Source organism: Vigna umbellata, chromosome 8 (genome assembly GCF_029865625.1).
Source record: "Vigna umbellata cultivar VRB3 chromosome 8, Vumbellata_1.0, whole genome shotgun sequence".
Classification (NCBI taxonomy): Eukaryota; Viridiplantae; Streptophyta; class Magnoliopsida; order Fabales; family Fabaceae; genus Vigna; species Vigna umbellata.
In genome coordinates, this window is record NC_142172.1 from 3,961,213 (window position 1) to 3,972,252 (window position 11,040).

At 38.4% G+C, this 11,040-nt stretch overlaps 1 protein-coding gene across 1 annotated transcript; it reads left to right on the forward strand.

The window, feature by feature from the left end:
- The first annotated feature begins 2,920 nt into the window (after window positions 1-2,920).
- On the forward strand, window positions 2,921-3,589 carry LOC148193879 (uncharacterized). Its single transcript, XM_088096391.1, has one exon. The coding sequence runs from the start codon at window positions 2,921-2,923 to the stop codon at window positions 3,587-3,589; it is 669 nt and encodes a 222-aa protein (XP_087952517.1).
- Window positions 3,590-11,040: the final 7,451 nt, after the last annotated feature.

The window sequence follows — 11,040 nt, forward strand, 5'->3', positions numbered from 1 at the left end:
GCAGACTTCAACAGACCGTTCGGTTCAGGGAAACTCATGGACTAAGGTTATGACGTACGGTTCAATTAGTTGAGCTAGGTTTCCACAGACCGTTCGGGCAATCCTTCAGCAAACCGATCGGTAGTGTAGTGCTCGGCCATTCATTGCAGGTTCTCAACATACCGTTCGGTCATGTCTTCAGTAGACCGTTCGGTCAATGCTTCATAGACCATTCGGTCAAGACATTCTATGCAATAAGTTCTCTACCTTTCAAACAATGATTGTCCTACAAAATAATAATTGAAAGAATTAAGCCCAAATAATTGAAATTAATTAGAATAAGAATTAGTCTTGAAATTAAGTCCGAATAGTGAAAATGAGATAAAAATAGAGAACTAAACACAATTTACTAACACAATATGGTGCGAAAAGTTAAGTTAGTAGTAGAAAATAATGACTCATCAGAGAAAAAAAGAAAAACTGAGAAAAATCTTCATCACCCTAAAGAGTGTTCAAGAAAAGAAAAAGAGATGCAATTAGGGTGTTTTGAAGAAAATTTCAAAAAATTGGGGATTAAAATTCCTATGACTGAGGCATTGCAACAGTTTCCTGAATATGCTAAGTTTTTGAAGAAACTCCTCAAAAGAAAGAAATATCTAGAGGACGAAACAATTGAGGTACGGGGAGAGTGCAGTGTAATCTTGCAGAAGGCACCTCCTCCTAAGGTTAAAGACCCAGGAAGTTTCACCATTCCTTGTACTATCAGGGGTCTTAAAATAAGGAAAGCCCTAATTGATTTAGGGTTCAATATCAATTTGATGCCCTTATTTATTCTTGAAAAGATTGGTGGTTTTGAAGTCCAGCCTGCAAAGATGACTCTGTTTATGGCGGATGGATCTACCAAAAAGCCCTATGGTGTGGTGGAGGATGTGATGGTACAAACTGACAATCTCATATTCTTGGTGGACTTTATTGTAATGGAGATGGAGGAAGATTTAGAAATCCCTATTATTCTTGGAAGGCCATTCATGAAGACGGCAAGGTGATCATTAATGTTGATGATGGAACTATAACACTCAAAGACCAAGAAGAGGAGGTGATTTTCATGTCTTCAATACTGAGCAACAAATCCAACTGAAGAAGACTAGTCTCAAAGCTGCATGTGGAGACGCACCAGAGATTAGTACTAAAGCCACCAAGCCAGGCAAGAAATGTAAAAAGTGTTTTTTGTCACAAGTAAAGGAGGAAGAAAAAGACAGCAAAAGGAAAAAATGTTCATCAAGACTCCTTGGAGAAAAATGAAGAATTTAGACCAGGCATTCCAGTGAGATTCAACAAAAAGTTGTGGGTTGTGAAAGAACTCAGAACTGATGGACTGATAGAGATTGAATCTTCAATTTCCAGGAGAATAAAAAAAGTGAACAGGAAGTTACTGAAGAACTGTTGGTGTAGAGAAGAGAAAAATAACACCAAGATCAAAGATATGACATGAGCCTATTGGGTCAAGCTAGTGACGTTAAAGAAGCGCTTACTGGGAGGCAACCCAGTATTTTACAATCTTTTATTTTTTTCTTTAGTTTGGATTTTTGAATTTTGTTTCTGTTTATTTTGTGTTTTTGTGATTCCAGTGTGCTTAGTCTATAATAATTGAATGTTTGAGGGATGGAGAGAGATTAATTGTTTGGTTTGAGTGTTATTTTGTGAGATAGGGAAAAGAAACTGGAAAATTCTAAGAGGAATCTATGAACCCAGGGCCAGGAGTGCCCAAAACCGCCGCTTGAGCGCCCCCTAAGGGGCGCCCGGGCGACGCGAGTGCAGAGTTGGATTTAAGTTTGGGGCTCAAGTGGGATTTTGGCCCACTTCCTTCTTTTTACGCCCTAGGGTTTGCCCAAGCCTCCTTTCTAAGATTTTCTTCACTCTAGCCTCCCTAAACAATCCTCCTAAGTTCTCTCCTCACTTTTCCCCTCATTCATCCACCAAAAACCCTCTTTCTCACCATTTTTGTGCAATTCAATCATTCAACTTTGGGGTTTTGGTGTGTGTGGCTATTTGAAGTGCAGATTTCTACCAATTGTTTGAGCTTTGTCAACTAATTCCTTGTCTCCAACCAAGTAAGTCATGCCATTTAGCGTTCTAAGCTCTTAAAGGTTTGATTTTCAAAGAATGCTATGAAAAAGTTTGATTTTTGATGATTGACACTGTTTGTGCATGATTTACCACTATTTGGACTGATTAAATTGTTTTAATTTTGGTATGGACTGAGTTGAAACTAATTTGGGAAGAGAAAAGCACAGCAAAGTCATGCTTGGCTGCATCGCGCGCTGATCAAGCGCCCCTAGAGGCATCCCCAAGCGGCGAGCGACAGTGGCTGTTTTAGTGTTTTCTGGTTTTCTGATTTTGTGCAGGTGATGTTGAGGGCTCTCTATTTTGCCCTCTTTCTGAATGAGAAGAATTTGTTGATTTTTGGGAACTAATGCTTGATGATTTCTGTGTTTGTTTTGTGAATCTTTATGTGTAGGAATGACTTCATCTCCAAGAAAAAGGATCAAGACCCTTGGTACCAAAGACAAGGGAACAAAGAGGAAGGAGAAGGAGCAGTTCTATTCAAATAAGTTCAGAACTCCTGCTCATGAGAGATACTTTCCCAGACGTGGAGGGAAGGAGACTGCTGATTGAAAAAAAGGTGGCCAACATACCATCCCTGGCTCCTCAATTTGAAAGGGAGCTAAGTAACAGAGACTGGGGTCACCTGGTAACCTACCCCTCGCCCGCCAATGTAGACATCATCAAAGAATTCTACACAAATGCAAAAGCATTGGGGGGACAAGATGAGACATACTTTAGCTACGTAAAAGGTAAGAGGGTTGCCTTTGATGCTGACACCATTGACACTTTTCTTGGTGTAGAATGGGAGGGGGAGCAATGTCAATTTGCCACGTCCATGCTGGAAGGAGTTGACTATGAGGACGTGGAGCGGACTTTATGTGTGCCTGGAGGGCACTTTCATAGGAACAGGTCTTGGGCACCCATCCACATCATTAGACCCCATCTGACGCCTCTGGCAAAGTATTGGATGGCATTTTCTCATGCCAACATTCAGCCATGCTCCCATGTGTCGGACATCAAAGTACAGAGGTCCATCTTCCTCTACTATGTTCTTAGGGGACTCAACATTAATATTGGGCAGGTTATAGCTGATGAGATCCATAGTTGTGCCCATGGTGCAACCAGCAAGGCAACCCTAGGACATCCCTCCTTGATCACTCATCTTTGTGAGGCTGTTGGTATTAATGTTTTTGGGCCACCATTGGAGCGTCCAAGAAAGGAGATTGATGCAGCTTATTTTACACACTACTGTGCAATCGATGAGCCAGGGCAGCCAATGCCACCACCACAAAAACCCAGGACACACAGGAGAGCACCACCACCTGCCCGGGAGCTAGTTCATGATGTCGCTCCTTTTCAGATGCGGGAGATGTATTATTCTTTGCTTGATTCTAGACTGGTTGGCTTATATAGGGGCAAGCAAGCATTGCTGAAGACACTGACGTCCACATTCCCTAAGAGACAGTTCATATATCAGGATGACTTTGTAGCCCATGTGGCATGACCCGCTGACCCAGCACAGGAGGGTGGTAGAGCTGAAGCAGCATAAGCTTCAGCCATAGATGAGGATGCCGAGGATGAGGATGATGATGCTGAGGAGGATGAGGACTCTGATGATGAGTGATGAGTTGTACTGGGCATCTACTGATGGATGTCACCTCTGTTGTTTTCTTTTTAATCTTTTGTTTTGTTATTGTACTATGCTTGGATAAATTACCTTGCTTTGGTTCAACTGTTGTATTTTGTGATAAGTACTGCTTTGTGATGCTCCAGTGTGTTGATTGATGTTGAGATGATGTATGATTTTCTGATATACAGGTGATGGCTCACAGTGTGTGAAATAGGTGCTTGAGGTAAAATTTGATTGAGAGACTGAGCAAGGTGTTTTTCTGAATTCTGGAACTTGAGAGTTTATATGTGTGAGTTTTAGTCTTCAGAGTTTTTTGTGAATAATTGCTATTGCTTTGAAAGCATGACTGATTTTGCCAAAATTTTATGTGATTCAACTACTTGCTTGCAGGTTTCATATGATCAAGGCCATCTTTTGTTATCCCTTATTTTTCTTAGCCTTCATATGATATATTTATACTGAAAAGAAAACAAATTGTTTTAACCTTTGAACCTTGAGCCTTATCCAATTTTTGAAAACCCTTTGTGAAAATCTTTACCTTGAGTTAAGTTGAGAACATTTGTGAGGTATTGATAAGGTTCAAGTTTGGGATTGCTGAAAAGATTGGGAAAGGAAAAGAAAAAGCATTGAGCTAAGTAGTGAATACATGAAAAGCAAAAGAAAAGGAAAAGAAAATGAAAAGAAAAGAAAAGAAAAGCTCAATGCAAGGGTGATAACAGTTGAAAAACTGTTATTTTCATGCTTAAAATTGACACAAAAAGCAACCTTTACACTTAGAAACTAGCTTGAAATCATGCTTTTATCCATATTTTCATAAATAAGAGAGCTGGACAGGTTTATGCTTGATTTCAGTGTTTTTGTGCAGGTTTTAAGGTGAATTTAGTGAAAGAAGTGAAGAAGGAGAGAGATGGAATCAGAAAAGTCAACCAGAAACCAGAAAAGTCAACCAGTCAACTAGAAAAGTCAACCAGTCAACCAAAAAGTCAACCAGTCAACCAGAATACGGAAAAAGTCAACCATACGAGTTTTGGGCCAGTTTTCTGCGATTTTATGATCTGTTTGGGCTTGGACCCGTTTTCTATTATTTTTATGTCCTATTTAAAGACCTAGATGTCTTAGGGTTTGGTATCTTTGGCAGAAACAAAGCAAACACTCTCTCTTCCACCCCTTTGAAGGAGGATCTTGGATGCTCAGGCTACCTCTTCACCTTTCTAGGGTTTTATCCTTCATACTTTCATTATTGTTCATCTAGGTTCACCATGAATATGGTGAACTAAACCTTGTATGTTTGTTGGGGAATCAATGTAATCTTTTGAAGCTCTCATATATGGAATTTGTGCTTGCATCTTAATCTAAGATTTATGCTTTCTTTCATCATTAGTTAGGATTTTTCCTCTTTGCTTAATGCTTGCTTTGTTTAACTCATTCAATGCATGATTATTGATTTTGTCGATACGGGAATGTACGGGGAAGTCTAGATCCGGGGAATTACTCCCAATATTATATTGGTTGTCATTAAGCTCCTACACTTGATGAACTAATTATTAGGAATGCTAGGAATTGTATGAACTCGTAATTAGGGAGAAGCCTTCTTGAAAGGTACTTTAGAGAGTGACATTAACAATGGTGAATTGAATGTTGAATTCCTAAAATATATGAGAGTGGATAAGATGAAATTGACCCCCAACAACATATTCATATATATATTTCATTGAAAGTGCTTGTCTTTTGCTTTTGCCATTGATCAAAACCTCATGCATACATGTTTATTTTCTGTTTTGCATATTAAACCTCAATTATTTCGTTCTTAAGTCTTAGCTAATCAACAAACCACACAACTAAACTAGGCCGTGAGTCCTTTGGGAGAACGATACTTGGTCTTACCAAGTTTATTACTTGAACGATTCGGTCATACTTGCCGATTGTAAAACAAGTTTGTGGCGCCGTATTTCGGTGTTCATAAATTTGTCCATCAAAGGGAAAGCTGGGAAAAAGAAAGAGAGTTTGTGCTTGAATGATGAAAATCATAAATGTCTCTCTTAACTCAAGGATTTTGCTAACCAGAAAAACTAATTTCCTTCTTAGCCTAGCCAAGTTACAAGCATGAAAAACCCTTGTGATGACAACTTGCTTGTGAGTATGTTTGATTGTGGGTGAATGAAAGGCAGAGTTAATTTGTGTGACATTGTGATAGTAGAGTGAAAAAGACACCAATACCTCACTATACACCTATGAGTTGGGTGATACACTTTTGAGTGCTTGAGTGATACACTTTTGAGTGCTTGAGTGAAACACTTTCCTTGGTGAGGAGTAGTTCTTTGAATTTCTGATTACATCTTTGCTTGGTTGATTGATCATTCTTAAGGATAACATCTATTGAAGTATATGAGCATCACATTGATTTTGATTGGAATAAGGCATTTGTACATCTTGACTGACATCTGTATGTTGAGTTGATAAAAGTGATCTCTTGTCCTGGAAGAAAAAGTTTTTGAAAAATGTTGAGTCATTGTAGTGATTGTTTTGAAAAGCTGAGTTACAATCTGTTTTGCTTGAGGATAAGCAAAGTTCTAAGTTTGGGGTTGTGATAACGGTTGAAAATAACGTTATTTGTGATGTAATTTTGATACTAAATGCACCCTTTTCTGCTTAGAAACTTGCTTGGAATCATGTTTTTTCTGTTAAGTTGTGTGAATAAGAGAGTTGAGGTTGAATTTGATGGTTTTATGACTAATTCTCCTTGTTTTGGTTGAAAATGAGATAATATGGAAAGCAGGGATGAAGTTCTATGGAGATGGAGCTCAGAAAGGCCTGGAAAAGCACCAGAAGGGAGGGATGCTCAAAGCTTGGGCGCCATTTTTGGAGGCTTGAGCGCATAAGAGTGTCGCTCACCGCCTGGGCGCCCTTTTTGGGGCGCTTGACCGCCGGAGGCATGGAGCTTGAGTGCCATCTCTGAGGCTTGAGCATGGAAGACTACCGCTCACCGCCCGGGCGCCCTAAGTGGGGCGCTTGAGCGCCAGCGACACGGTCATTGGCTTTGTTTCTGTTCTATCTTCACTCTATTTAAAGAACTCAGGCGTCCTATGTTTTTTATCTCTAGCTGGAGCAGCACAACAACACATTTTTCCACTCTCTAAAGGCGATTATGGATGTGGGAGCTTCCATCCTCTACTTTTAGGGTTTTGCTATCTCATGCTTTTCCATTATTCATCTAGTTTCACCATGTTTATGGTGAATTAAACTCTATTTGTTGTTGGGGGATGATGTAACCTTGTGAACTCTCATGTATTTGAATTGATTCTCAATAACATATGATTTTGCATTAATTGTTAAAGTAATTCATCTGTGCTTATTACATGCTTTGTTTAACTCATTCGTAGCATGATGTATGAATTGCATGAGTGCCAGGAGGTTCCCTACAATTCAGGTTCTTGTTGAAATCTCCCAAGAGTAATATTGCTCAGGGATGAGGGTATGAGTCTTGGTCATCTTAAAGCTCTTGATCTTCACATTTAATTACTAGGAATGCTAGGAATTGCATGAACTAGTGATTAAGGACAAACTTCTTCGTCGAGGGATCGGGTTTAAGTGATTTAGTAAGTGACGTTGACATTAATGCATGATGAACAAATTTATGAACACCAAAATATGATGTCACAAACTTGTTTTTCAATCGGCAAGTATGACCGAATCGTTCAAGTAATAAACTTGGTAAGACCAAGTATCGTTCTTCCCAAAGGACTCACGGCCTAGTTTAGATATGTGGTTTCTTAATTAGCTAAGACTTACAGATAAAATATTTGGAGTTTAATATGCAAGACAGAAAATAAACATGTATGCATGAAGTTTTGATCAATGGCAAAAAGCAAAAGATAAACACTTTCAATGATATTAATGTATGAATATGTTGTTGGGGGTCAATTTCATCTTATCCACTCTCATATTTTAGGAATTCAACATTCAAATCATCATTGTTAATGCCACTCTCTAAAGTACCTTTCTAGAAGGCTTCTCCCTAATCACGAGTTCATACAATTCCTAGCACTCCTAATGATCAGTTCATAAGTGCAGGAGCTTAACGACAACCAATATCATATTGGGAGAAATTCCCCGGATCTAGACTTCCCCGTACGTGCCCGTATCGACAAAACCAATAATCATGCATCGAATGAGTTAAACAATGCAAGCATTAAGCAAAGAGGAAAAACCCTAACTAATGATGAAAAGAAAGCATAAGTCTTAATTAAAAGATGGAAAAACAGATTCCATATATGAGAGTTTCACAAGATTACATTGATTCCCCAATAAACATACAGAGTTTAGTTCACCATATTCATGGTGAACCTAGATGAATTAGAATGAAAGAATGAAAGAATAAACCCTAAAAAGGTGAAGAGGAAGCCTCAACATCCAAGATCCTCCTTCAAAGGGGTGGAAGAGAGAGTGTTTGCTTCGTTCCAGCCAAAGATACCTAACCCTAGGAAACCCTAAAGCTTAAATACCATTCGTAAATTACAAAAACTTAGGTCCACGCCCATTAAAGTGCCGCTCAGCGGTAAATTACCGCTCAGCACTTATGAACTGATCATTAGGAATGCTAGGAATTGTATGAACTCGTGATTAGGGAGAAGCCTTCTAGAAAGGTACTTTAGAGAGTGGCATTAACAATGATTATTTGAATGTTGAATTCCTAAAATATATGAGAGTGGATAAGATGAAATTGACCCCCAACAACATATTCATACATTAATATCATTGAAAGTGTTTATCTTTTGCTTTTTGCCATTGATCAAAACTTCATGCATACATGTTTATTTTCTGTCTTGCATATTAAACTCCAAATATTTTATCTGTAAGTCTTAGCTAATTAAGAAACCACATAACTAAACTAGGCCGTGAGTCCTTTGGGAAGAACGATACTTGGTCTTACCAAGTTTATTACTTGAACGATTCGGTCATACTTGCCGATTGAAAAACAAGTTTGTGACATCATATTTTGGTGTTCATAAATTTATCCATCAAGTTTTTGGCGCCGCTGCCGGGGACTCGTTGTTTAACTGGTTAATTTGTGTGATTATTGATTATCTTTGACTTATTTTTTTTATTTTTAATTTAAATTTCGAATTTTTTTATTTTATTTTATTTTATTTTTCTGTTTTCTATTTTTTATTTTCTGAATCTTATATCTTCTCTTATATCTTTTTGTGCTAACCAAATCTTTTCTAGGGTTTTGTGTTCTTGTGTATGCAGGAGGCAATTCGAACTAGGAGCAAGAAAACGATAGAACCTCTGCTTGAAGGATTAGAAGACAGTAGACGGAGGAGAAGAATAAGAACATCTAGAGAACTTTTCCCTCCTCCGGAAACTCTGTTGCAACCATCACCACAAGGTTCTGACAATAGCACAGAAAATATGGAGAACAATAATATCAGAAGAACTCTTGCTGATTACACCAATATAGCTGGACCTCAGCACTTTAACAGCATAGCTAGACCTAGAGTCAATGCAGCTAACATAGAGGTCAAACCAGCACTGATCCAACTGGTAAAGAGCAATCAATTTAATGGGTTATCTCATGAAAGCCCATATGAGCACCTTACTACATTTAATGAAATTTGCAACACAGTCAAAATCAATGGGGTGCCAGACGAAGCGATCAAACTTAGTTTGTTTCCTTTCTCATTGGGAGGCAATGCTAAGCTTTGGTTGAATTCTTTTCCAGAAGGAAGTTTCACAGAGTGGGAAGCAGTGGTAACAAAGTTTTTGAACAAGTACTTTCCACAATCAAAGGTGATAAAAGGCAAGCAAGAGATATCTTCATTTAAGCAGGGCATGGAAGAATCACTGGGGCATGCATGGGATAGATACAAAAGTCTACTAAGAAAAACACCCACACATGGCTTCAAAGAAGAAGAAGTAGTCCTAACTTTCCTTGGAGGTCTTGGTTCACAAACTAAGATGATGCTTCATGCCTCAGCAGGAGGAAACATTAAATGGAAAACTCCAGAGGAAGCAACTGAAATTATTGAAAATATGGCTACTAGTGACAACGAATTCAACATTGAAAAAGGAGATCTTAGTCAGAAGGAGTTGTTACAATCAAATGAGGCTTTGCTTATTCAAAATAGAATTATCTCTCAACAGCTTGAAGAAGTAACTATGAAACTTTCTCAAATACCACAGGAAATACAACAGGTCTCAATGGTTCAAGTGCAACAACAAAAATGGCAGATGCAATTTACTCCAGTTGAGAAAACAACAAAGCTTGAAGAGACTTTCCAAAGATTCTTGAAGACGAATGCGTCTTATTGTCATAATGTGGATGCTGCATTTAAAAATATGGAGGTTTATGTTGAGAAAATAGTTGACGAGATGAAACATGATAATCTCGGAAAGGAGTGTAAAACTGTTGTGACTAGAAGTGGTAGAGTGTTAGAGGAGAGACAAAAAGAAAGAGAGGAGAAAGAAAATGAGAGTGAGAGTGAAAAAGAAACATGTGAGTGGAAAGAAAGAGTTGAGAGAGAGAAAAAGAAAAAAGAAGAAGAGGAGAGGAGAGAAAAAAAAGAGAGAGAAGAGAGAGAGGAGAGACAGAAAGAAAAAGAGTATGAAAAGCCACTTCCTTATCCAAAGAGTTATTCAAGGAAGGAGAAAGAAAAGCAGTTGGAAAGATTCATGGAATTGTTTAAGAAGTTGGAGATCACTATACCATTCTCTGAAGCATTGCAACAGATGCCAGCATATGCAAAGTTTTTGAAGGAACTCCTCACAAAGAAACACAAGTACATTGAGAAGGAAACTATCAATATACAGGGTAACTGCAGTGCAATCATACAGAAACTACCTCCTAAACTTAAAGATCCAGGAAGCTTCACTATTCCATGCACCATAGGAGATGTGAAAGTTGGAAGAGCATTGATTGATTTGGGGGCTAGCACAAATCTAATGCCGTTATCCATGTGCAGAACAATTCAGGGGCTGGAAATTAAACCAACCAGAATGGCTCTTCAATTGGCGGACAGGTCTCTTAAATATCCATATGGAGTGGTTGAAGATGTTCTAGTGAAGGTTGACAAATTTGTATTCCCAGTGGATTTTATTGTGATGGAGATGGAAGGAACTAGTGATGTTCCTCTTATTCTTGGGAGACCTTTTATGAAGACTGCTAGAGTTTTGATTGATGTAGAGAATGGTAAGCTTAAATTTAGAGTTGATGATGAAGAAGTCACTTTTGACGTATCCAAGGCCATGACATATCCAAATGATGACAAAGCATGTTTTCAATTTGATGAACTTGATGAAGTTTGTATGGTGCAAGAAAGGATGTT